The following is a 27,191-nucleotide window of genomic DNA, read 5'->3' as shown; positions in this document are numbered from 1 at the left end:
TTATTGCGCGTCCCGCTGAGGGAGACGGCTACTATTGTGATTGGCCTGTTCAGACTGCTCCTGTGCATTTCCGGTGTTCTGACAAAACGTCCTACTTTGGCAAAACGTCCTACCGCAAGTAGTTTATGCACATTTCTGCTGTCACAGATTCATTCCAGCACAAATGTAAGTAGGTATAATGGTTTGCCACTTAACTTTGCCCATCAGAGTATGCTCATAATTATAAAGCCAGGACGGTTTGCCACTTCATTTTAGCCGTTAAAGTATGCTTGTAGGTCACATTCACAAAGGTAGCATGATTTGACACGTAATTTACCTGTCAGAGTATGTGTCTAGCTGTTATTAACAAAGGTAAGATGATTTTCCACTGAATTCTAGCTGTAAAATGATGCTTCTAGCTCATATTCACAAAGGTAGGATTGTTCGCCACTTAATTTTAGCTGTTAAAGTATGCTTGTACGTCACATTTACAAAGGTAGGACGGTTTAGCACTTAATTTTACCCATCAGAGTATGTTCGTAGCTTATATTCACATAGGTAGGATTGTCCGCCACTGAAATTCGTGTTGTGCGCATGCGTAGAAACAACGGGTAGGATGGATTCCCAGAACACCTGGCCTCGTACATGTCAGTGAATTCCTGTCGGGAAATTGCCAAACAGTGCACGAAGAAGTGGAAAAACTGGAACGACAACTGGGCTTCTTTTTTTTTTCTTGCTTCCCCAAAACAAGTGGGGAGAGAGAAGGGCAAAACTGACCACCGCTAGACATTACAAATACATGTCTTAAAAATAAAACCTGCTAGACAGCAAGTCGCTTCCACCTCTGAATTCGTGCAAACGAAACTCATGTCTTTGCGCGTTCCCAGCAGGTAATGCACGTTTTTGACATTGACATTTACATCCTTGATCAGATTCTTGCATAGGCAGCTTGAGAGAAAGTAGTTAATTATGCTGCTTAGGACCACCCCATCTAAATTCGGCCACTTACTGCAAACTTTGCAAGCTTGAATGTGGTTGTTTGAATGATGCTGTATATTAATGAGGCAATAGTACCACCTAGTGGAGAACATAAAGACGTACAGTTTATCCAGTCATATTCAAATCGGCATTTTAATTTGCAGACTACTTAAAAATAGTGGGGGACTTTATTTTTAAATGTTCATAAAATTAACAAAATAACGTTTTATGTGTTTGTCATTCTCTACCCTGATGCCATAAAAAATATTCTTAGGTATGTTCAAAAAAGGCATAAAGAGCTTCACAGTAGCAGTTTCTACTCTTAAAAACCTTGGCACTGTTGCAGACTGGTGGCCTGTCCAGGGTACACCTCGCCCTGTGGTGGCTGGGAAAGGCTCCAGCCCCTCCAGGACCCTGAATTGGGCATGCAGATGAGAATGAATGGATGTATTCAACAGAAATGCTAAGAAAGTATTTTAGGTAGGAGACTGTATTAGTCCTTAAACAAAATACACATTTGTGAGACAAATACAGAAAGTAGTATGGGGAAAAAACATTTTATGAAGTGAGTATCAATCAGAAAACATCCATCTATCCTTATTACCGTATTCACCATATTAAATTCTGGTTAAGAGAAAAGAGACTTGAAATGATGAAAGAAAATGTATTCTAGTGTAAACTGTTCAGGACATGTGTTTAAGAATAAAAATATTAGAAATTCACTCTGAATGAGACAGAATAGAAACTGCAAACAAACCAGAAATGCTCTGTAGGCTAAACCGTGAAGCTTCTACAGGCCACATGCCAATCAGTGATGTTTTTAATTAGCAGCAAAAAAAGAAAACCAGCTAGAGATGCAAAGTGTTTTTACCTTTCCCTGCACTGCCATGCTTCGTCCCTGTTTGAATCAGCATGGATTATAATCATAACAGAAACTAGGGATCTATAGAAGTAATATATGGCACAGATTCCCAATTTATTCACACCTCCTATGGAACAATACATAAATAACACCAGGAGTTTTTTCCCAGTTCAAGTTGGCACATAATTAAGCAGAAGCCTGCTAATAATGGGTGAATTGCATGTAGTATCATGTATCATGAAACCTTTTCTTAGCTTCATTAGGACTTTGAGTCTTCTTTTGAGCTATAGACTGAACAATATGATATTCCTACATCTCAATTAGATCATCTCTTTGTCCTAAAGTCCTATTTTGAGACTTACAGTGTTTCACAGACCTGCATGTTTCATTGTCACATCAAGCTGCTGCTCAAAATGCAGGTGAAAGACACACTTACAGAAACATTGAAAGAAATAAGGGTTAAGTTTTCCAGAATTATAGATTTGATTAACCTCTTAAGCCCCAACGCCCCCTGATACGGGGGCAAAAGGCAGGAGATCAGGTAGGCTTGGGGTTTAAGAGGTTAAAGAAAATTGGGGGGGATGGAGATCTTGGCTGTGAACCAGAGGCTATGGAATCAGTTTGGAGCCACCCATAAGGACCAGCGGGTTTCCCCGGACATCTTCTGTTCCTTCAGGAAACTGCAGTCACCTTCTATGAGTGCTCACACGCTGTTGTTTTAGCAGACTTAATGTTTAACATGTTTGCAGTCTAAATGTTGGGGAATATTGCTGACATTTATATTTTGGACTAATTGGAATTTCTTTTCTTGCAGTTTTAGGATCTTGAACACTGGAATCTTGAGCTGATGATGGTTCTGGACTCAATATCGAAGGACCACAAAACTCAGTAGCTGTACTGAAGTTAACAACCATCAGATCGTCTTTATTATTATTGCCAACACGATGGAAAAGAAATATTGCATCCTGTTGTTGGAGCTAGATGGAAACCTAGGGGTTCGTCAACGTTATCTAGACATTTCACCCAAAAAATGTCCTCATGGTGGTGCTAGAGGTGAGGCCACGGGATCCACAACATTACAAGTGGCACTAATATTCTTCCTGGCACTTTGCCATTTAAGTGTGCTAAACAACCAGACAGGCAGCATGCACAACTGACATATGAAATCTACTCATTGTTTGTGTATGCAGGTACGGACAAACAGAGTCATTGTTTTTGTAAAAGCAGTGTTCTTTCAGTGTCATTTCCCACGAAAAGAAGGGGAAATGTGTAAGCCTACTGCTTTAATATCACTGACCTCTATCATATAAAATTATATAAAATCATATCCGTCAATGCAACATTTGTGCAGTGATTTGCCTCCCAAATTTTTTGGGGTTTTTTGTTTGCCCCGACAGTCATTGCCATGGCAACACAAGCAAGTGAAATTACAGTAACGTTTAGGGGGAGGCTGTACCAAGGAGCCGAGTCCACCACTTTGTAAAATTCAACAAATTCAAAACAGCACATCTCTCTGAGGCCGAGAGAACTACAGTCTGCCATAAAGTGCTCTTTTAGTCTCTCACATCTTTCAGAGCGACACTGCAAGTTTTACCTCAACTTGTATACAAACACCACACAAAAGCCTTCCTTTTCTTTCAGCTGTTCACTGAAAAGGAAAGGCAACAAGTTGATTCAATTCTAGTCTTTTGCACAGATGGACTTTTAAAGATTCATAGAGGGTGATGCAGGAAGCATTGAGTGAAATAGAGAAAGAATGACAGAGTGTGAGACAGCACACATATATAGTACATTGCATCCTATGAGCCCCTACATAGCCACACACTATTATTATTTATGTCTTTTTATATATTTTTTATTTTGACACATTGACACGTCAAAGTGCTGACTTTATTTTTCACTTTGAAAGCACTCACATCAACATAAAAGCAGTCCTTCAGGGGCAGTAGACCTGCCCAAGCCTATAACTTTTGAAAAAATAAAATTTATAGAGAAATACAATCCATAAAAAGTAACACTCAACAGCCAGTGGGACAAATGCAAGATGAATAACCATGAATTAAAATGCTTTAAATGGCTGACCAATACCTATGTCCACCATATGTGTGCAGTTCATTTTTACAATCCATTGATATTCAGTATCTTATCTAATGATGAACTGTCAAGGTCTATTCTTTAGATGCCTTTTATCTTCAGTTAAAAAATTAAATCAGAATTATTGTTTCAAGCCACAGCAATGAAAAAAATGTAATACTAGATTGCATGTGACAAACATAAAATAAATGAAACACACACATACACACATATATAACACTGTGCATCATGGCTCAGATGCAAATGAGAAATACTGTCATCACCAAACAATTTTTGTAAGCTTTAGCAAAACAATTTTGTAACAATAGCAAAAAAGGGAAAAGTTTCATTAGTAAGTATCTCGTGAAAATTCTTAAGAACATTGTGGCAATCAGTATCTAACATTTAAATGTCTGCCACATGGACAACTCAGCAGGATTTCAAGACCACACAGTCATTCTGAGCATTACCACAGCACTTCCCGGTTGAGTAATTGCTGAACTAGTTAGACATTCACCACAATTTATGCTTATAACTGCATGGAAACGTGCTACATTGCAACGTCTTCGCAGATGTGAAGCCACAGACTCACCACAGTTCAGCTGCTTGTGCATTCGGGCCTTAAAAATGAGCAGAAGTATCTATAAAATGAGAATTGCCTTTCTAAATGTAGTTTCATTAACTCCTAAAGAAAAAAAATCTTCCTACCTGTACTAAAAGTAAATCAGCAGAGCTACTTCATGGAATGTTATAAACAAATGAATGGACACAATTATTTAAATGGAAAATTTTACATATTTTTGCATCATATCTAAAAGAAACCAAAAAAAATGTCTTTGCTGTTCAATCGTCTCCACTGGGTTTGTTGTTCATAGGTACTGATTCAGCCCAGAGAGATGAAGATGAGTTTTTTCCTTGTGAGCCTTTACTTCTGCACACCTTGAACATCAGTAATAATATAACCACCACCACCATAATGATGAGAACTGCAATAACGATTGTATAGGTTGTTGTATTGCATTCAGATACGGCATTAGCATCACCTGCAAAGAAGAAGACAAAGAAAGGTATTTTCAGATGATCTTGTGATATTTACTGAGAGAAATGACTAAGTGTGTTAAGACATGCCTACCTTGTGTGAGAACACTGACATTGAAATGCCCTGACTTTTCCACTGCAACTTTTCTCCACCCACGAGACAGAGAAGGCAGCCACTCCTCTACCTCACAGAAATACAGGCCACTATTATCAGGACCAGGGTTCAAGAAGGTGAGGCTGAATTGGCTGGGGTCAGGGTGGTCGTATCTCAGGCGAACATTCTCCCCAAACCTGTCCTGTAGAGTCGAGTTTCTGTAGACTGTGAATATGGGGCGCTGTTTAGTTTCTATTTCTTTCTGCCAAAACCATGTGACCTGGAACTTGGATTCATGGCTGGATTGTTTGTTGATGTTACAGGGGAAAGTCAAATCCTGGTTTCTGCTTATATTCATCGCTGTATCTTTCTTTGAAACAGAGAGATTGTTTTCTGTGAAAAAGGACAAGAGCAAACCTTTAGTTTATTAAGGTAACCAGTGAGACCTAATGAAATTCAGTTATACTGACACACAAGGGAGAGCTTGAAGAGATGAAACAATCAACAGCAAAACAAGAGAGGTGCCCAGAAGACAACTGAGAAGAGTGGAACATTTTGTCAAGGTTTTGGGAATTACATTTGATTCCTTTTTTATAGAGTTCAATTAGATGATAACACTAAATTATATATGGCTGATACAAAGTTACAGCAAGAAGATTAAAGATAGTCTCTTGTTCATTTCTAGCTCCATCTTCATTCAGTGAGGGGACTAGAAAAACCTTTGCATGCTTCACAGTGCAAACGCATCTTGATTTGAGTCATATTTGGCTGCCCACTGAAGTTCATCTAGTTCCATTAAAGGTCTCCAGTCACAAGTGTGGATGGTTGGGGCTGCTTTACTCACATCCAAAGCTGTGTGCTCTCATATGGCTGTTCTGGGGATGTCAACTCTCTATGACTTTGTACAGACCCAGAATTAGAAAAGGCCTGAAGCACGATCTTTTGACTTGAATTTAAGATTGAAACTTAAGTCTTGTTTGATGTCATCCACCACTATTAGGGTCAGATGGATTGACACAGAACTTGTAACTAAGGGAAACACATCACCCGCTTCTTAATTGGTTTAAAATGTGCTTACAAGTATCCTTAATTCATACACCTCACAAAATAGCTAGACTATTAGGAGCCCAACAGAACACTTCTAAAACTGTGATCATACCTGTTACTTTTACACTGACTTTGATAGCACCACCACTGTCTGAGGCCTTCAGCTGCCAGTGAGCTTCATTATCCAGCTGGTATTGATCCACTTGGCACCAGTAGGTTCCACTATCCTCTTCATGGGCTTTCTGAATACTTAGGTAAAAGCTTTTCTGAGTGGGTCTGGACAGGCGTAGCCGCTCCTGCAGGCCTCTGATGTCTTTGTTCTCTGGGTAACTCACCAGGCCGGTGTGATCAAGCTCCACCAGGGAGGCTTTCTTCAAAGAAGAACTGTGTGCAGCATAATGCCAAATGACTCGATAGAAAACCGAAGAACCAGAAGCTCCTGAGGTGATGCTACAGTTGAGCTTGACTTCTTCTCCTTCTTTGGCAGTCAGCTGCTGCTCTTTCTTATCTAAACGAAGGTCGTTGGCTAGAGAATGGAAAAAAATTAATATGAAGTTATATATTTTTAAATGGTCTGTTTAATTTATTGTGGTGCCAACTGTATATGGCATGTGAACATGTTTCTGAAGTATGAAAAATAAATGTATTCACCAGGCTCAGTAATTGTTAGCACTGTGCTTTTGGACACTGTTGAGAGCAGATACCATTCACCACGAGGATCTTGAAGCCACTCGCCCACTTTGCATGTATATAAACCTTTATCTGAGATTCGAGCTTGCCGAATAATCAGTTCAAAAGTGGGTCCTTTGCTGCGCCTCATGCTGATTCGCTGACGCAGGTCCACCTGGGATTCCGTTACTATGGAATTCCGGTCCAAGCTTACAATGGTCTTATTTCCGGCATTTTCCTCATGCAGCCAGGTGATCGAATAGAGTGATGATTCAGACGTTTTTGTGATGATGGAGCATGTTATTGTTATGTCAGTGTTCATGTTTGTTGTCAACGCAGGAATAGGTGACACATCAAGCCTGCTTACTAGAAAAGGAGACAACATTTTCATTATTTTCTGAGGAAACAGGGAAAAAATTACTCTTTTTATTTAATGATGCCCCAAAATGGCTGCAGCTGGCAGTACCTGGGTTGATTACTATCACAGAAAGCTGATTGGATGCTTTCAACTCCTTGTGTACATTCTTCAGTAAGACAGACACATTACACTGGTAGCTTCCTCCTTCTCTGTGGCTGGTACCAATGACCAGCAGATGGTACATGACTTCAGTTTTTCTGCTTTCTACTTGTAGCTGGTAGTGGTTCTGATCTGCAGACCAACTGATGGTGCCATCAGGGGAAAGTGTCAGGATGGTGTCTGGTGTTTTAGCCTCACGTTGCACGCTCCAAGTCACTGTTACCGGCATGTGTGGACCTTTGACCCGGCACATCAACTCCAATTTTTCTCCAACAGTCACCCGAGTCTTGCGACTGCTTAGAGACACTCCCATCAGCGTGTCTGACACAAAAATCCAAAATAGTCAGTGACAGCAAGTAAGAAAGGAGAAGCTGGTGATCAAGCAATCATTAGTGTTGAAAGCAAAAAGGAGATGTGAATACATGGCTACAAAACCACAACTGGCTTCTCAGTCTACACAATATGGCTATTGTTATGTCACCCTTCATTTCTTACGTAAAAGCAAAGAACATTGCTTGTAAATCTAAAGTTTGGTTTAATTGCAGGGGTACAGTAAACAAAGGAAGGATTCCCAATGGTGACAAGATCTCAATATCAGGTTTTGGATATTTGTCTAGCATTTTCTTGTGATATATCACTATGAGCTAAAGTGTTCAATGGACATATCTGCAAATAAACAGATCAATAGCCAAGCAGATCAAAATCCACATATTTACTTTGCTAATTTATTATTAAACAAATCAAAACACTCAATAAGAAGAAAAACCTGTTGTAATGTAGGTAACAAACACACAGACACATCTTACCTATAGAAATCACTGTTACAGTGGTAGTTTGTGTCTGGGTGTGAGTCTTGCCATTAGTTATGCGCTCAGACACAGCACACTGGTACACTCCTGAATCAGACAGCGTGACCTCATCAAGCACTAAGGTGAAGTTGTGAGTAGCTGGACGCATCACCTTCACTTTGCGACTCACAAACTCCTCTGCTATCTCTGTAACACCCTCCTCATTTATACTGATGATCTCAGTGAACGGGGCCGTTGGTGTTGATTTGTGTTGCCAGGTGACAGACAGCTGACCTTGAACCCCATCCACTTTACAGAAGAGGTGCAGCCCGCCCCCTTCGGTGACATTTACAGCCTGCTGCATTTTGACTGTCAGCCTGTTTTCTGTGAGGAGATGAGGCAAGAGACAAATAGTACTGCTGTGTTTGAGAAGATAGTCATAGAAAAAGTAATTTTACAAACAGCAAAAACATAAATAAGAAAACTAACACTTTGAAACTACAAGTGAGCCTTAATAACAGCAGGTAAAATCAACAATGTAAAAAGGAAAGTGAAATAAACCCTGAATAACTGAGTGTGTGTGTTCACTATGACAGACCCTGGGGCTAAAATGCTACAAAACATAAAGTTCAGTCAAACATTCTGAAGACAGTTTTGTTTTCTGAAAGCCGCACTCACAATTCAGCTAAAAAAAATACATAAAACAAAATATTTTTTGCTCGCTGGTGATAAATGTGCAATCTGATTGTTGAGTGTTGAGATGTGGAAACCTAAAATCTTGACTTATGACAATGCAAAGAGTAAATCCACTAAACAACATGATTTTGCTTTGCAGACGTATTCCATCTAGATTTCCTGTGGGGAAATGTAACGTTTGATTTAATGTTGTTCAGTAAACAAAAGAAGGGTTCCCAAAGGATTACATTAAGACTCTCAATATCAGTACAGTATGTTTCGGGTGTTTTTATGCCATTATCTTGTAATATATTACTATGGGCTAAATGGTTTAATGAATATATCTACAAGTAAACAGATTAATAGTCAAGCTGACCAAAATCCACTTTTTACTTTGCTATTTCTTCTGTAATATTTGAAGTGTAGTTTAACAAAGAAGTGTTAGAATTTATGATAGAAACACCTGTTACAATGAAGGTAATATCATATCTTACATAGTTTGTACTACACAAACACACAGACACATCTTACCTATAGAAATCACTGTCACAGTGGTAGTTTGTGCCTGGTTGTGAGTCTTGCCGTTAGGTTTGCGCTCAGACACAGCACACTGGTACACTCCTGAATCAGACAGTGTGACCTCATCAAGCGCTAAGGTGAAGTTGTGAGTAGCTGGACGCATCACCTTCACTTTGCGACTAACGAACTCCTCTGCTATCTCTGTAACACCCTCCTGACTTATGCTGATGATCTCAGTGAACGGGGCCGTTGGTGTTGATTTGTGTTGCCAGGTGACAGACAGCTGACCTTGAACCCCATCCACTTTACAGAAGAGGTGCAGCCCGCCCCCTTCGGTGACATTTACAGCCTGCTGCATTTTGACTGTCAGCCTGTTTTCTGTGAGGAGATGAGGCAAGAGACAAATAGTACTGCTGTGTTTGAGAAGATAGTCATAGAAAAAGTAATTTTACAAACAGCAAAAACATAAATAAGAAAACTAACACTTTGAAACTACAAGTGAGCCTTAATAACAGCAGGTAAAATCAACAATGTAAAAAGGAAAGTGAAATAAACCCTGAATAACTGAGTGTGTGTGTTCACTATGACAGACCCTGGGGCTAAAATGCTACAAAACATAAAGTTCAGTCAAACATTCTGAAGACAGTTTTGTTTTCTGAAAGCCGCACTCACAATTCAGCTAAAAAAAATACATAAAACAAAATATTTTTTGCTCGCTGGTGATAAATGTGCAATCTGATTGTTGAGTGTTGAGATGTGGAAACCTAAAATCTTGACTTATGACAATGCAAAGAGTAAATCCACTAAACAACATGATTTTGCTTTGCAGACGTATTCCATCTAGATTTCCTGTGGGGAAATGTAACGTTTGATTTAATGTTGTTCAGTAAACAAAAGAAGGGTTCCCAAAGGATTACATTAAGACTCTCAATATCAGTACAGTATGTTTCGGGTGTTTTTATGCCATTATCTTGTAATATATTACTATGGGCTAAATGGTTTAATGAATATATCTACAAGTAAACAGATTAATAGTCAAGCTGACCAAAATCCACTTTTTACTTTGCTATTTCTTCTGTAATATTTGAAGTGTAGTTTAACAAAGAAGTGTTAGAATTTATGATAGAAACACCTGTTACAATGAAGGTAATATCATATCTTACATAGTTTGTACTACACAAACACACAGACACATCTTACCTATAGAAATCACTGTCACAGTGGTAGTTTGTGCCTGGTTGTGAGTCTTGCCGTTAGGTTTGCGCTCAGACACAGCACACTGGTACACTCCTGAATCAGACAGTGTGACCTCATCAAGCGCTAAGGTGAAGTTGTGAGTAGCTGGACGCATCACCTTCACTTTGCGACTAACGAACTCCTCTGCTATCTCTGTAACACCCTCCTGACTTATGCTGATGATCTCAGTGAACGGGGCCGTTGGTGTTGATTTGTGTTGCCAGGTGACAGAGAGCTGACCTTGAACCCCATCCACTTTACAGGAGAGATGCAGCCCGCCCCCTTCGGCCACATTTACAGCCTGCTGCATTTTGACTGTCAGCCTGTTTTCTGTGAGGAGATGAGGCAACAGACAAATAGTACTGCTGTGTTTGAGAAGTTAATAATAAAATAATTCAATTTCACTAACAGTAAAAACAAATAAGAAAAATCACCTTGTGTAATCCTTAATAACTACAGATAAAATTAACAATGAAAAAGGGAAAAGAGTTAAACCCGGAATTTGTTCACTTTGACACACCTGTGGCTGAGACGCTGACCCGCTGTGGGCTGGAGTCTTTGGGTTCTCCCTCAATAAAAGTATCATCTTGGCCTCTCTCTTGAGGCCAGACTGTACAGATATACTCTCCCTGGTCCTCAGTTCTCACAGGCTTTAAGATGAGACGGTAATCTCTGTTCCCGCTTCGGGCAGCTCTGAGCTCTCCATTTTTCTGTCGAACACTGTACTCCGGTGCCACAGTGAGAACGCCTGTGGGACCAATGCGGGCCAGCTCCACACTTCCCTTGAGCCATGCTACAGAGAAGAATCTTTTCTCCACGTCCTGTGTGTTTATATTACAGGACAGCATCAGCTCCTGCCCCTCCTGCAGCGCTGCCGGCTGTGCTGAGATTTCCACTGCCAGAGACGGAGACGATGGCTCCACCACCTCTACTCAAGACAAAAAATGAAAACAGTGAGACATCCACACAGGTGTCTATAGGATAAGTAAATTTAATGTGCTGACCAATATCAAGATGTGTTATAAATATAGCACGACTGAGTAAAATTCCAACCTGTGGCTTTAACTGTCAGGGTCATTTCTTCTGCATTCTTCTGTATGATGATGTACCAGGAGCCATCAGGATCTTGGATCCACTCCTGAGCCTGGCAGTAGATCCTACCTTGGTCTGATGGCTCAACCTCAGCCATCTTTAGGCTGTACGAGGCCTCTCCCCATTTATCTAAGCGTATGAGACCTGCTTGGTAACGCCTTTCAAACCCCTGGCCTGGGCTCAGTGTAAAATCTCTATTCAGAGAAATGATAGGCTGAGCGTCCTCCTGTCCATCTTTATGGAGATACCAGGCAACAGACAGATGGGTGTGCTGGATGGTGCTGCTAGAGGCCAGGCATGTTAAAGTCAGAGCTTCACCCTCGTTTAAGCTCAGTGGTGTGGAAGCAGATGATGAGACACTCAAGGAGTCTTCAATCACTATGAAACCACATCAGAGAAATCAAAAGTCATGAATGCTCTGACATCATCTGTACCATACCTACATGAAGACACATTCAAGCGTTATGACTGAAAATCAGGATGGTGATTGATTACCTTTAACGACTGTCTTATCAGAATACTCTCCATCATAAGCACCTTCTAAGTTGACTGCAGTACATTCATATTCCCCTTCATCAGTTTTCTGCAGGCTTTTTATCTCGAAGCGGACTGAGTTTGGTGAGAGGCGTTTCAAAGCAATTTCATTTTTTCTCACACGGGTTAGGTGAGAAGAATATCCAAAAGTATCTTCATGTGAACTGATGATTTGGATCTCAAAGTCTGGGTTTGAAGGCTTCGTCATACGGAATTCAAAATGTTTGTCAGTGTTTTCACTTCTGAAGCCACTCACACTGCAGGTGATGTAGAGGGGAGCGCCTAACACACGATACAGAGGCCCAGCTTGTACTTCAGTTTTCACTCTGGCCTCTCCTGAGTAAAGCAGAGACAAAACACAAATGAAGTCATCTGAATCCTGCAACTTCAAAGTGCCACTTGTGTATTTATAAGTATTAAAGTATCTAACATATATGTTGCAGGCATGTTACAAATGAATGATAGAATGAATACACAATATTTTCAGAAAGATTTATATATTTTTTTATTTGTTAAGTTATTTTCTGCAAAAATATGGTTTTTATGACATTTCGGATAAAAAAAGAAAAAATGTTTGCAAGTTTTGAAAAAAGATATATTCACCCTCCAGGTGATGGCCACAATCAGCCATGTGACTGTGTTTTTTGTTAGTTCCTTTTTAAGGAAACTGTGGGTTCCTGTCACAAACTGTCTGAGGTAGTCTTACAAGTCTAGACGAAGATTACGAGGATAGGAGTGCTATTCAGACCGTGATAGAAATCTAATTAAATCAAATAATGTGTACAATCGTCTTCTTTTCATCCAAGTAAAAACTGCTTGTTTTCTTGAGTCACTTTATTTTCCTTCATGTAGGAAATATTTTTTCCCCAGAGAAAGCAAACATTTTGTCAAGATCTGCAGCCTGCAGATGATGTGAAACTGAATGAGGACCCCAATGCAGGAGACACTGACAGGCAGGAACAAGTTAATATAAAGTGAGCTTTCTATTAACACTGATCGTAAAGGTATAAAATAAGAGAAACCAAAATTGAACAAATTAAACTGGGAAATACGAGGAAACATGGAATCTAAACGACAGGAGGGCAGCTGAGGAAACACTCAGACTACAAGGGGGATAATATATAATAATATAGCCTATACACAAGGGGAATATTGAACACTTTAAATTCCACACTTTAAAAACAAAACACTGGGTCAAAATCCAGACCCATGAAACATTTATTGCTACCTATTTCATGATGCAAATGATGCATGAAAATAATTCGGAGCTAATTTGCTTTCGCAAACAACACAGACAATATTTTAGCTTTACCAAAGACAATGAGCTTAACATGCAAATGTACTGATGGTAATTCTATATTTTTATTCTATTCAAAATGGACATACAGTGTGTTCTTACCAACAGCTTACTTTAACACAGTTAATATTCTGACATCTCCAGTGAATCCTCGAGGTCACTGACTAGAATCCACTCCAGCTAAAGGAAGCCAGTGTACCACTTACCACAACGCAAAAGCTGACCCAGGCAGAGAATCAAACTGGACCTCCAAACCGAGAGCAGGAAACAACTCATCATGAACCTTCAGCTTCAGTCTCAGCACTTTACGTCCTCGGCATAGCCTCTGTGATCAAGTTCTTAGTCTGTGTGAAAATCTGCCTGTGTCTTTTCACACTTGTTAAAGTGGTTTATGTTTCCTGTCGGTGACCTAGAGCAAGAGGAAGTCTGAGATATTTCCTGCATACTGCACATTATTCATGACTTTTGTGTATGTGTGCAGGTGGATTGGTGGAGATCAGTAACATCGCTCGTTTTTTTTCCATCCTCGATCGAAACATTGGATGGTTACACGCGTGGTTAGACAACCTTAAGCCGAGCGGGCTCATAAGTGGGTCACCAAACCGTTCATTCTGTTCATTTCTATGTAGCGTTTTCAGAGGGAGAAACGTTTCGTCACTCACCCAAGCGACTTCTTCAGTCTCAACTTTTGCATAATGACTGAAACTTGGTGCTAGTTTCAGTCATTGTGCAGAGCTATACTGTTTACAAGGTTGGGGGGAAACCTGCAGTCAGCTGCGACTGAGATGAGACTTCCAGATGGACGGAATGAACTTTTTGGGAAAACACATGTAACTTTTCGATTATTCATCGACTTCCTTTAAAATATATTTTCATAGCATGATCATATTGTTGCATAGGCGACTTGTGAGATAACGTGGTTGCGGTCAAGTTGCGTTGCTTAGAAACGACCCTTTAACGGTCCCCATCTGAGTTTGACCCAGTTTTTGCAAACAGTGAATGCGTCTGTTTGAACATTCCTGTAGATTAATGACGCAATATTGCCATCTGGTGGAGACCAGAAAGACGTACAGTTCTACACAGTCAAATCAGCGTTTCAACATTTAGACCGTTTAAACATGGTGGAAAACGTTTGATATAATAGAGACAAGCTAAGAAAGAGAAGGGGTAAACATTTTATCAAGTTCATACAAACAAGAAAATTTAATGATGTATGCAGAAGAAATACAGGATTTAAGAAGCCCATAAGTGATATTTCAATCCAGAATGACTATTGTGAATTCAAAAACAGTGGGGGAAAATGATGCCATGATGTAGCTTATTAATAACTAATAAAGTATTTTGTTATAATCTACACTCATCCATCACTTTGTTAGGTGCATTACTGTGCATACGTTTTAAAACACCCCTCATTTCTTTAACAACATCCCAAAGTGGCCAATATTATGCTGATGGTTGTTGTGGTATATACTGGAAAATGACAGATAGGTGCAGGAAGGTATTCATGTGCAAAGATAAATGGTAATATTGTATTTAAGGTCATAAATAGAGTTCTGCCTTTTTCTCCATTCTGTATCAAGATGATCCCTGCTTTAGTAATGTACAGGTCTGGGCTTTGGGGAGGCCAGTCCATGACTTTTACTGCATTGACAGTGAACTTTTTGTTCATAATTCCATCAATTTTAACAATTTTAGATTCCCAACACCACTGGCTGAAATTCAGCCCCAAAACCTCCACAGTGTTTTACAGATGTGTGTAATGACACATGTATAACACTTACTGTTTTACAGCTTTTAACCAAAAATTTCAAATTTGGAGTCATCACTCTATATGACATGTTGCAACTGATTTTCAGTTCAGTTCTTGTGTAATTTGAAATATCTCAGCCTTTTCTCCCTGTTTCCTTTCCTTAAGAATGGCTTCTTGACATCCACCCTTCAAAGATACCATTTCTGATGGTGTTTCAATGAACAGTAGATGACTAGGTGAAGGGCCAGATGCATTTTTCAGGTTTTGTGGCAGGTCCTCCAGGTCCTCACCCCTGGACTTTTTTCTTGTTAAGATATGATCTTCAAATAAGGTTCATTTGTGTCGCAAGTTTTAGTCTTGTCCTGTTTTCCCTAAAGGTTTTAAAGACATACTACACAATATGGTGAGATATGGAATATGGTATATGATATGGTATATGATATCTCTTTTAGAATCACTTTGTTGGTGCAAAAACAAAATTTTATGCCTGTTAAAAGATGTTGTCTTCAACTAAAGCAAATGGGGACAAATAAAGCATTGTTGTGTAGACACAACACTGATTGAAGTTCCTTTTTTTAATGCTTCAGTGATTCATTGAAGTCAAGTGGCTCAACAAACTTGTCAGAAATGCTCTGAAAATGGTCAGATACAAAGACTGGGCTAAAAATGAGTGGAAAAACATCAACATGTCGAAAAAAAAGGAGAAAAAAAACTTTTAAAGAGCTGAAGAAGGACTATATAACCATTGCTTAAAAATACTTGAACAAACAAACAAACTATGAACAAACCAAACAAATCAGAATGAGAAAAAATATGATCTGAGTAACTTTGAACATGGTTATAGTGTTTCAGAAACTGCTAATCTGTTGGGATTTTGTCACAAAATCATCTCTAGCATTTACAAAGAATGGTCAGAAAACGAGAAGAGATCCAGTGAGACATCAACCACACATTTTTTGTATGTGAAAATGTATTTTTTGATGGCAGGGGTCAGAGGAGAATGTCAGACCTGCTTTGAAATGACAGGAACAATTCGTTACAACCAAAATAGGCATAAGAGCAACTTGAACGCATAACATATCAAACGTGTCAAGGTTCCACTTCTGTCAGTGAAGAACAGGAAACTGAGTCTAGAGTTTACAAAGACTGAAGATGGGGAAAAAAATGCTGTCTGGTCTGATGAGTCTGCTGGTAGGGTTAGAATCTGGCATAAACAACATGAAAAGATGGGTTTATCCTACCTTGTATCAACGGTTTACACTGCTGGAGGTGTGATGATGCAGGAGAGATTTTCTTGGGACAGTTTGGCCCCTTTACTACCAAATGAAAATCATTTAAATGTTGTAGCCTACCTGAGTATTGCTGCTGAACATGTCCATACCTTCATGACCACAATGTGACCATCTTGTGATAGCTGCTTCTAACAGGATAGTGCCATCATGTCAGTATGGACCAAAATTTCTGATGAATGTTTCCAACACCTTGTTGAATCTACAGGAAGAATCAAGGCAGTTATGAAGGCAGAGAGGAGGGCCAACCCAGAATGAGCAAAATGCATCTAATAGAGTTGCCAGTGAGTTTATCTTACTACTTTGCATTTGAATGACTGCACAATACCAATACATAAAATGTATATTGGAGGGCAGAGTGCTGCCTTTTTGTTGTCAATAGTAATTAAGGACAAAAACATAAAACAATGTGGGGTTTTTTGTTTTGTTTTTCGGCTTTTTGCTGTGTTTACCAAGACACTTTTACCGTCTCAGGCTTCTAAATCTGGTAAAATGTCACAATCTAAGGCTCCTCTTCTGATGAATCACAAACTTACGCAACCACGGAGTTCTTTAGACTGGCATACGTCAAAATGGTCGTGAATGAATGCCTCTAGGGGTTTGAGGGACTTTCTCACGTATGGGAAGACAAGCACGTCATCTTTCATGTTTCCCAGCATGATACAACCTGCTGGTTTAGACATAAAAAGGTAGCCTTCTAGTTAAACTTGGACTTATGGCGCCAGTGTGATGGCGTGATGCAAGAAAACTCAAGATGAGGAGTTCACAGGAGCGTTCCGCTTATGTTTGAGATGAAATACTTTTATCCCACCTAAGTTAAGCTGCTGAGCAGACTTCTTTCTCTTTTTTCTTTTTTTTTTTTTTTGCACTCATCTTTTTCATAGAAGAGACCTGCCATCATTGTCTGTGAAAAAAACAAAACAAAGAAAGGCAAAAAAAACTGTCTAGCTTAGAGAGAAATTTACTCAGCTGAAGACGAAGGGGAAGTGTTATGCATACGCATGTCCCTTACAGAACAGGAATAGGAAGTATGAAGAAGACAGGAAAAAACACAAATCCACTTCTCAAAGCAAAAGAACTGCTGCAAGCGTAAACCACACATGTTTGTTCACTTTCTATGTAGGCTACGTGTGCAGGTGTTTCTGAAGGTGGCTGCATGCTGCTCTTCTGCAGAAAGGGAGTTTTGAAGCTCTGCTGGTTTGAAAGATGAGTGACTCACTGGAGAGGACTACAGACTGTCCTTTGCCGCTTCTCGCTGAGGAGTCCAACGTGAACGAGGAGAAAGGGAATGTAACAGGACCAAGTGAGTTACGTTGGGAAGATGGAGGTCTGCCCATGGAGCTCCAGAAAGGGATGGAAACCCTACGAGTGAACAGAGAATTGACTGATGTGACACTGCGCGTTCAGGGTCATGACTTCGCTTGCCATAGAGCGATTCTGGCGGCTGCAAGTCACTACTTCAGGTAAATCATCATCTGGTCTTAACTGTGTCGTGATCTCGGGCCTACTTGTTTTACTCACAAATTATGGCCGGTCTCTACAGGGCAATGTTTTGCAGCGGTCTCAAGGAGAGTCATGAGGAACGTGTGGAAATGAAAGGTTTGGACAGCGGGACGATGCACTGTCTCTTGGAGTATACCTACACCAGCCGAGCTCTCCTCACACACTCGAATGTCCAGAGAATACTCGAGGCTGCCAGTCAGTTTCAGGTAAAGCAGCTTAACTGATCTTTGTTGCTCAATCAGGGTTTTTGTTTTGCAAAATCATTGTCTGATGCCAGGTCATTGACATTTTTAACACCAATGTAAAGATGTAGTGAAATCAAACAGCGGAGGCAAAAAAGTTCTACAAATCGAGGTGTGAATTTAGACTTTAAAGACCAAGTGAACCATTTTTTACAAAGACATTTGACCTTAACATGTTTTTCACATAAAGGCAGCACAGCTTGAATTTAAGTCCATAAAATAAATCAACCATAAAATTTATAATTAATCTGACTGAAAGTTGTTTTAGTCGAGTTTAACTTGAAAAAGGCTTTTGGAAATGATCTCTTTCAATGAATTTTTAAACCATCAACACCATCGGTTCATACAAACTTTTTTATATCTCTTACATTTTAACCACCTGCATGTAAAGTCAGTTGGAACAAATAGGCCATCAAAGGAATGAAGACGCCTCGTGCTGAGTTAGCAGCAGAAAGCAAACCATTTATTTCTAATCGGGATGATGGATTTGGTGTTGTGATGTGGAACTGTAATTAAATTTTTGAAACTGCTATCAGCTTCTTACTTCAGTTTTTTCCTTGCGTAAAGGGAACAAACACATGATTGAATGAGAAATTGGTTTTGCTAAGAGGGAAGTGAAAGTTGGTCAGTTGTTTACACTCAGGATCATTTTTCCATAAGGGCTTAAATTAACTACACAGCTGTGCCACACTGCAGAGGAGGCAGGTGTTTGTGTTTGTGTGCTTCTATTTTTGCAAAAACGCTTTGGGTGTTAAATTTTGATGATAATTTCTTCAGGCACTCTTGCTGGATTGTCAGCGTAACTAAGAAGCAAGGTTAAGATCACGTTAAGAGTTAGGGTTAAGATTATCGTATGAGGCTAAATTTTATTTTATTTTATATCCTTAAAAAAACTAATCAGGTATCTCATTTTATACTGGCTTTGTGAAAGAGCTTTGTGAATGCTTTTGCTGCAAGTGATAGATAAAAATATCCACAGCGAATCTGTTGAATTTCAAACGCAGGTTTTCAAAAGCTTATATAAATTCAGGCTATGGCAATTAGATAAGCAAAGTGGGCACTGGGGAAAACTGTGGGCCTCTTTAGTCCAAAATTCTATTACTGTCCACTGTTGGATTGTTTTCTTGCTGCAAATAAGAAAACAGTTGTTTGGTCTGACGCTGACAGACGTCTGAGGACTCACTGCATACAAATGTTTGACTGTGTTATACTTTAGAAGGCATTTTTTTGCAGAAAAAGTCCCCCATCGCTTACAAAGGAAGTGCACTGGGACAGAATTGATTTACAGCCAGTTTACCAACAAGAAAATTCTAAGCCCTTAAAATCCAACTATAGCTGTAATTGCCAATTTGGAGCAGCTTAATCAGCTACAAATAGCTTTAACCGATGCCTTTGTTCTTTTTGTCTCTTTAGTTCCTTCGTGTGGTAGATGCATGCTCTAGCTTTCTCAGCAAGTCTATGCAGCTAGACACCTGTATTGGCATCTTAAATCTGGCTGACAGACATGCCCTGTCAGCCCTGCGCGCCAGAGCTCAGGACTATATTACTACTCAATTCTCTCAAGTGGTCCAGCAGCAGGACTTCCTGGAGCTGCCAGTGGAATCTCTGGAGACTATCCTGCAGAGGGATGACCTGGATGTGAAATGTGAGGAGTGTGTTTTTGAAGCACTCATGCACTGGGTAAGAGCCCGGCAGGATGAACGCTATCCCTCACTGGCCAGGTTGCTTACGCACGTACGGTTGCCGCTGCTGGAGCCGGCATACTTTGTTGAGAAAGTGGAGTCAGATGAGCTGATACGACGGTGCAGCGAAGCTTTTCCTTTGTTGCAAGAGGCCCGAATTTATCATCTCTCTGGCAGGGAGGTCAGTATAAACCGCTGGGCATATTGTGCTTTATTGTTGTTAATCACTGTTTGTCTCATGTCCAAGTTTCATATATGTTTGACCTTTTTAACAGGTGGTCTCAGAACGAACCAAACCACGTGTGCAGCACTTTCTGTCAGAAGTATTCTTGATCATTGGAGGCTGCACCAAAGACGAACGCTTCATTTCCACTGTCACATGTTTGGACCCTCTCAGACGCAGCCGCCTGGAGGTCGCCAGGATGCCAATGACAGAGTTAGAGGACGAGTCCCAAAATAGAAAATGGGTGGAATTTGCTTGTGTCACTTTCCACAATGAAGTATACATATCTGGTGAGTGAACATATTCTTTTTTTCATAGAAAGGCTTCACTTGTGAAATTGTGACGATTGCTCCTTGTTGTTATTACCCGTGAAGTGTGCACTTCACTGGTATTCAAATGTAATGAGAATTTAGGAATTTATAGTATGAACAAAACAAAACAACAGGAAGTCGTGACATTATTTCTGCTCTAACAGTTGCTGTGGTTTTAGGTGTTTCCCAACGCAGGAACTGACAGTTCTAGTTAAGTGGAACACGCAGACTGTAAATGCTATGACTAGCACGCAGGATTTCTCCATCTTTAAACAGCATGATAACTTATGCAGAGTTATTACTAAAGACTTGGTGATATGTCAGTATTTTGGAATGAATGCAATATTTGTACAGATAATCACAGTTGTCTCTAATGGTCTTGTTGCTGTAGGAGGTAAGGAGACACAGCATGATGTCTGGAAATACAATGGTGCCCTGGACAAGTGGATCCAAATCGAGCCCCTGTCGACTGGGCGCTGGAGACACAAGATGGCAGTTCATTGTGGGAAAGTGTACGCACTGGGAGGGTTTGATGGAGTTCAGAGGCTTTCTAGTGTTGAGGCCTATGATCCCTTTCATAATCGCTGGATGCAGGTAAACACAATATATGTACTGTATATATGTGAAGGGTATAGTTTGTAGTTCCTAATAAAAAGTAAGCAAAAAGGAATTACCAACAACTTCAACCTGCGCAGCATTTTAATGCATTTTAAAAGCATTTTAATTCATGTTTTCAAATCTGTTTTATTTGGACAGTCTTGTTTTTATCATGTACTCTGGGTGTTGCTCCCAGTTTTCTGCACCACCATCTTCGATGAGCGATTTCTCATCTAATATATTCTTCTTTAACCTAGTGCAGTATATACAACTCCAGTTCCCCTCAAAAGTTGGGAAGGTGTGGAAAACATACATAAAAACAGAATTTGATTTTTTGCAACTCTCATAATAACACGTTTTATTCACAACAGAACACATAAAACATATTGCATGTTTAAACTTATGACATGTAAGATCTTGAGATAAAAATAAAATTATTTGGAATTTCACAAAAGCAACATATTTGATGAAAGCAACGTGTTTTTAAAAAGTTGGGGCAAGGAGATTTGTGATTGTGTAGCATCTCCTCTTCTCTTTACATCAGTCTGTAAATGTCTGGGAACTGAGGACACCAGTGTTGGGATGTTAAGGAAAAAATTTTCCTCCATGTCTGATAGAGGGTTAAAGCTGCTAAACAGTGTAGGGTCTTCTTTGTCGTAATTTTCATTTCATAATCTGACAAATGTTTGCAGTTGCTAAAAGGTCTGGACTGCATTCAGGCCAGTTCAGCACACTGACTCTTCTTCTGTGAAGCCATGCTGCTGTAGGCTGCAGTTTAGCATTGTCTTGCTGAAATATGCAATAATTTCTGTGAGAAAAGGCTATCTGGAAGAGACACTTTGCTCTAAAACATGTGTCAATCTGTGTAAGCTGCCATTTCCATAGCCACTATTGCCCCCAGCATACCATCAGAGATGAAGGCTTTTGAACTGAGTGCTGATAAGTCAGAGGTCACAGCGCCCATATGCTCTAAAAAGAATTTCAAATTGGAATTTGTCTCTTCTATTTTCCATTTTGTTGCAAAATCTTCTTTCAGATTTACATTTTACAGCATTTGTGGACTTTTTAGACAACTGTTGCTCAAACTTAAAATAAACAAATATTTTTTGACAAAATAGTAAAATCTCTCAGTTTAAACATTAAAATATGGGTTTGTGCTATTTGTAAATCATTGCAATGCGTTTTTTTATTTACAATTTACATAGTGGCCCAGTTTTTTTAGAACTTAGGTTTTACTATACCTCACGTGTCACATAAGTTACTTATGTTACTTTCGAGAGTTCAGCTTTTCTGCTATTATCTGCATTTGTATTCTATGTGTTTTCTTTTCCTGTTCAGAAATTCCATCCCATTTAACTTTTGATCCTATGCCTGTTTCTTTCCTATTTTATTTACCTCAATAACTGACTTATGTGTGATCTCCAGCCTGAAAGTAAAGTTTTCAGTTTTGGACTTTCACCTGCCTGTGGTGTTCTATCATCAGTTGCAGCTAACATAATTTTTAAGTTAGCGTCTTTTGTTTAGATCTTTTAGCTTTTTAAATTGCCTTACTGTTTTGATTCAGACATACTTATATACGCCTCTTATTTACTGCAGGTGACACCTCTTGCAGTAGGTGTGAGCTCATTTGCTGCTGCAAGCTTTGACAGATGGATCTATGTGATTGGTGGTGGGCCGAATGGAAAGCTGGCCACCGATAGGGTCCAATGCTGGGAGCCAGGGACAGGCGGCTGGGAACTGAAAGCACCCATACCCATTGAAACTAAATGCACTAATGCTGTTACATTCAAGAACTGCATCTATGTAGTTGGTAAGCTGTCAAATCCCACTAAGTACATTTACTTACTTAATGTTAATGGTATTTATATGTAACTTTTAGAATATTGCAGTAACATTGACATGAGCCTTTTCCATCACGACTGCTTTTGGTTTTGATATATTTAATGTATTTTCAGACTTTTATTATGATTCTGCGTACTGATATAGTATATTAATTTGATATCTGTCCAATTCTCTTTGTGGTCTCAGGTGGTGCCATGCATGCCATGTACTGCTACTCTCCTCTATCTGATTCCTGGACCCTTGTGACTCGTCTGGGGGAGAGGGCAAGCTGTGCTATCGCTGCCTGTAACAACAAACTTTTCATCACTGGAGGAAGAGATAACAAAAACCAAGTCATCTCCACAGTGATGTGCTGGGATGTCGCCCGGGGGGTTTTGACAGAGGAGTGCGTTTTACCAATGGGAGTCTCGCACCATGGCAGTGTGACCCTCATGAAGTCCTACACACATATACACAGAATAACACCTGCCTCAGAGAGCCAATGACACAGGCGTCTGTGAACAGGACTTATGGTGCTAAGAGTGGTTGTAGGATTATGCATGAAGAGTAAAAACATGTTCAAAGATAAGAAATATGTTTGGGGTTTTTTGCATGCATTACAATGTTTACTTTATCTTTGTTACCGTTTTGTAACAAATTAATGACTATGATGTTTTGAAAACATTGCGTTTGTAGTTAAGCTTTCTCAGAAAAGTGTGGATTACAACCTCACAACAGGTCAAAATAAGTCTACAAACACAAAAACGAAAATTAAACATTTGCTAAATCATTATCTTATAAGTTTCTTATTAACTGCCAGAGAAATTTAAAGTTGCAAATGAAGGAAAGAGCAATGCAAAAGCAATTAAATTAACTTTTGGATTTTCCTTTTATGTTTTCAATTAGCAAACTAACTCTGAACTCTACACTTTAATGCTGATTTATTAAATGCAATGGTATTTGAACGCAACACAGGTTACCTGCGTATCAACAAATAAACTGACATGTCAAACAGAACCTGTAATCCATTTCCTTGTGAGTGCTGCCATCAAGTGGTGAAAAGTACTCATGTCGTTATTAAGAGTTCCACACTTTTTGTGAAAGTCAAAACAATGCGACTGTTAAGACACGAAAACAGTCAAAGACATATATTTTTAAAGACGAACTATTGGCCGTATTTATTTCCTGGTTCTTCTTTAACGGGCCCTGAAAACCACCTGCGTTTCATTGTCACCGTTGTCGCGCCAAGGTACCGGAAACATTTAGATGGGGTGGAGCTTGTACCTGTACTCTGCACCTGCGTGTTGTTTTTATGGGACTTCGCAGCCAGTCCAACTGCAGGTTTCGGTTTTAGATACAGGTGCTGTGAAGAGATTGGTAGGCTGTGGGCCAACACAGACTTGTTCGATAAGAAGAGACTGATTTAGCTGTGAGAAGAAAGTTAAAGTATCTCTAAATAAGGGACGGAGGCGACATTACTGCCTTTTCAGACGGTTTAGAAATGATTTATTGTTATTTCCTCGCCGTTTGGATCCTTACCTCGTCGGCAGGTGAGTTTGAATAGCCGGAACTTGATAGTTTATATACTTTTCTGTGTGAATGTGTAGTGCACAAGGTGACCAGACCTCGTCACACAGGTCCGACTGAAGACACCAGGCAGAGATTAAGGTGTGCCACAAAGACTCAGTATTTTCTCACCAACTTGTAAACTGTAAGTTATTGTAATTCACAGTTTAACATAGTTTATATCGTGGGAAAAAAAGCTTCACAGGAATGTTGCTTACATTAATGTGTAGTTAAACACATTAACACAAAGGCCAGCTGCTTGCAAGCTGTAAAAGCAGCCTGGTACTAAAGCAGAGCAGTTAAACGCGAAGAAAACGTTTAACGTTTAGTATGCGCACACTGATTTGTTCATATTCTATGCCATATTAAGTCTTCAACGCCCACGACCCAAACTTATTGAGAAAGGCGAGACTCGGGTATGACTGCTATTTCCTACTGCATGTTTTTTTGAATGTTTAATTCCTGCCCAGGTAATTTTTTTAAAGCTTGACTAGTCTGCAGGTATGAAACATTTTGTGCATAGAGATAACAGACGTCTGTGGAGTGACTGTGATTTGTGTAGCTATAATTTGCCCCCCCCTGTTTCTGACCTTCTTAAGTGGAAATACACCAATACATTCATCACTGTAGAAATAGAAAGGGATTCTTCTTAGTATTTATTATGTTTATTACAGTGGCTGATTGATTGATATATTGAGAATACTCAGAGAGCTCCTTACAAACCTGTACTTCTGTGTTAAGCTTAACAACCTCTCCTACCCCAATGGATGCTTCACTGCTATTTCAATTTGGATGTCATCACATTTCCTGCATCTCAATTCTGAAAAAAACTGAGGTTTTTGTGTTTGGCCCTGACAGCTTCTCTGTGAAGCTCAGTCTTTAAATCAGTCCTTGGTATTGTTTTTGACCAGGATTTTAATTTTCAGTCTCACATATGAAAGCTCATTCAGCCTCATTTTTTTCATTTAAGAAACATTAGACTTTATTAGACATTAAGCATTCCAGTGTTAGTCTTTTTAATATTCCTGATTTCTGAGGTAAAATATTTTTGGTCTTCCATTATTTTCTCATGTGGTAGGTTTTTCTGGTTTCATTTACATTTGTAGCGCAATCCTCATGGAACATAACATGTCCTTACATCTGATTTTTAGATATGTCCATTTCTTTTAGCTACCTCTCACTGTAAAATGTTTAGAAGTCAGCGTGTAAACTTTGTAAAGTTTACATGCTGACTTGTCTTTAATCATATTTTTAAAAAAATCTTGTTAACTCTTTTAACAATTTATCTTTTGAACTTCAGCATTGACAGATATTTCTAGTAAGTACTACTTAAACACTTTCATTGAAAGGTATTAAATAAAATATTTCATCTAATAAAATGAGATTCAATTATATATGGATCATATAAAAGCATATAGAATTGTATTACACTGTACTAGCATGTTGGCGTATATTGCTGAAGTCTTGATACTGAGCTGTCACCATGCCTGTGATGTTCATAATAGTCTAAATTATTTGTATTTTGCGTCTTTCTTCACTTTTTTGTTTTCTAGTTGCTGGTCAATCAACACAATATGGACTCGTGGGTGAGGCAGTCACCTTCAGGACGGATATCAGAGACCGCCTTGATGACATTCTGTGGAAACACAATGGGAATAAAGTGGTACAATTTGATGGCAAAGAGCAAATTGAATACAGTCAATTTCAAAAGAGGGTCACCCTCGACTGGGGCTCTGCAGACCTGGAAATCAACCAACTGACACACAGTGACAGTGGACAATATGAATTGGATGCGGGAAAGGAAAGTGGTGTTATTCGTCTTAACTTTGAATTGAAGGTCCTAGGTAAGTTCATTTTATACTACCTTTTTAATAACTAACAATGACATCCGTGTTCTATATGCTTGTGCGTTGCTATACTAACTCTAACCTATTGCAATAAATATTGTATACATGACTGAAATGCATGCATAAAATGTACTTTTATTACAGAAAAACTCCATGTTATGCAGCTACAAAATATTGGATCTCTTTGTGATTACAGTTGATATTTAATGCAGAACACTGATCAATAAAAATCATGGTTTATAAGTGTGCGTTAAAGTGAAATTGCTCACATATCTGTGGACATGTGTTTGTCTAACAGTGTAAATATGAAATCATGTTATAGCCAAACAAATACGTCATAATGACAATTGGAGTAGTACTTCCAATTTCCTATTCAATATGAGCAACAAAAGCGCTTTTTTATTACGCTTTCTGTTATGCTTTCTATTAAGTCTCATTCACCCAACACACATTAATATATACATCAGCCAAACCAAACACTGCCCAGGAGCTAAAGCACTTAAAATGAAGCATAGTAGCAGCTTGGAAGGCCGGAGGAACTCTTGTTGCAGACTTGAGATTTTACTTTACTGGAATCTGGTTTAAAATCTTCATTGAATTTTGTGTGAAGGCAGTCAGAGTATGAAATGAAATTGTAGTTGATATGTGTACAAGGCTGAAAAAAAAGCTTTCCAGAAGGTCAGTGCATTTTGTTTTTTCATTGAACAGATGAAACAGATCACTGGTGAATATATGTTTTATTATTATTGTTTTTAAGATTATTTAACATTTGAACTTGTGGATAAAAAAGTTTTTCTTTTATAATTTCTAAAAAAAAAAAGAAAAAACCCGAGTCACTTTTATAAAACAAACATCAGTGGTGTGGAGTAACAGGTAATTCTATATTGTACTGATTGTACATCACACATTTCTAATTAAACTATTCAACTGTTTTTTATACCTATTCTGGCAAATTATTAGTT

At 39.1% G+C, this 27,191-nt stretch overlaps 3 protein-coding genes across 10 annotated transcripts in view; 2 read left to right on the top strand and 1 right to left on the bottom strand.

Moving 5' to 3' along the window:
- The first annotated feature begins 73 nt into the window (after window positions 1-73).
- klhl6 (kelch-like family member 6) lies at window positions 74-23,833 on the top strand. The gene is made up of 11 exons (XM_082508695.1): window positions 74-165; window positions 2,634-2,872; window positions 11,316-11,428; window positions 16,646-16,721; window positions 17,561-17,900; window positions 17,981-18,146; window positions 19,596-20,045; window positions 20,140-20,377; window positions 20,790-20,992; window positions 22,592-22,805; window positions 23,024-23,833. Exons 5-11 carry the CDS (start codon window positions 17,644-17,646, stop codon window positions 23,320-23,322), a joined length of 1,827 nt encoding a protein of 608 aa, XP_082364821.1. The 5' UTR covers window positions 74-165; window positions 2,634-2,872; window positions 11,316-11,428; window positions 16,646-16,721; window positions 17,561-17,643; the 3' UTR covers window positions 23,323-23,833.
- Window positions 3,692-14,171, bottom strand: LOC309691125 (immunoglobulin superfamily member 2-like). Of its 2 annotated transcripts, XM_082508681.1 has the most exons (12): window positions 13,605-14,171; window positions 12,063-12,437; window positions 11,529-11,945; window positions 10,996-11,403; window positions 10,440-10,805; window positions 9,252-9,617; window positions 8,064-8,429; window positions 7,207-7,578; window positions 6,723-7,106; window positions 6,184-6,597; window positions 5,025-5,417; window positions 3,692-4,935 (listed from the first exon to the last, which is right to left on the bottom strand). In XM_082508681.1, the coding sequence occupies exons 1-12, from the start codon at window positions 13,675-13,677 to the stop codon at window positions 4,736-4,738; spliced, it is 4,134 nt and encodes a 1,377-aa protein (XP_082364807.1). In that variant the 5' UTR covers window positions 13,678-14,171; the 3' UTR covers window positions 3,692-4,735. The 2 variants fall into 2 exon arrangements, with proteins under 2 accessions (XP_082364807.1, XP_082364808.1); XM_082508682.1 differs by lacking the exon at window positions 8,064-8,429 and having other exon boundaries at window positions 13,605-14,170.
- A 216-nt stretch (window positions 23,834-24,049) lies between the features above and the next one.
- Window positions 24,050-27,191, top strand: part of LOC309691128 (uncharacterized protein) — a 29,370-nt gene continuing 26,228 nt past the window's right edge. For 3 of the 7 annotated variants that reach the window (XM_082508692.1, XM_082508691.1, XM_082508687.1), the window contains exons 1-2: window positions 24,056-24,366; window positions 25,936-26,226. In XM_082508692.1, the coding sequence (XP_082364818.1) occupies window positions 24,318-24,366; window positions 25,936-26,226 (340 nt within the window). In that variant the 5' untranslated portion in view covers window positions 24,056-24,317. Of the gene's footprint in view, window positions 24,367-25,935; window positions 26,227-27,191 lie in introns of all 7 variants that reach the window. The other 4 variants (XM_082508689.1, XM_082508688.1, XM_082508690.1 and 1 more) reach the window with 3 other exon arrangements.

Source organism: Aulonocara stuartgranti, assembly GCF_965226115.1.
Source record: "Aulonocara stuartgranti genome assembly, chromosome: 16".
NCBI lineage: Eukaryota > Metazoa > Chordata > Actinopteri > Cichliformes > Cichlidae > Aulonocara > Aulonocara stuartgranti.
The sequence above is the reverse complement of the archived record's forward strand: the minus strand, read 5'-3'. Positions and strand labels throughout refer to the sequence as shown.

What these genes read in the sequence shown, in the direction of transcription:
- LOC309691125 (XM_082508681.1), bottom strand. Translation starts at nt 13,677, where the DNA reads ATGATGAGTTGTTTCCTGCTCTCGGTTTGGAGGTCCAGTTTGATTCTC. An exon ending in TGATAAGACAGTCGTTAAAG is followed by an intron (nt 11,946 to 12,062) that starts GTAATCAATCAC and finishes GTGGTTTCATAG; the next exon opens with TGATTGAAGACTCCTTGAGT. An exon ending in TGTCAGTGTTCTCACACAAG is followed by an intron (nt 4,936 to 5,024) that starts GTAGGCATGTCT and finishes TCTTCTTTGCAG; the next exon opens with GTGATGCTAATGCCGTATCT.
- klhl6 (XM_082508695.1), top strand. Translation starts at nt 17,644, where the DNA reads ATGAGTGACTCACTGGAGAGGACTACAGACTGTCCTTTGCCGCTTCTC. An exon ending in GCTGCAAGTCACTACTTCAG is followed by an intron (nt 17,901 to 17,980) that starts GTAAATCATCAT and finishes CGGTCTCTACAG; the next exon opens with GGCAATGTTTTGCAGCGGTC. An exon ending in GAACTGCATCTATGTAGTTG is followed by an intron (nt 22,806 to 23,023) that starts GTAAGCTGTCAA and finishes TTGTGGTCTCAG; the next exon opens with GTGGTGCCATGCATGCCATG.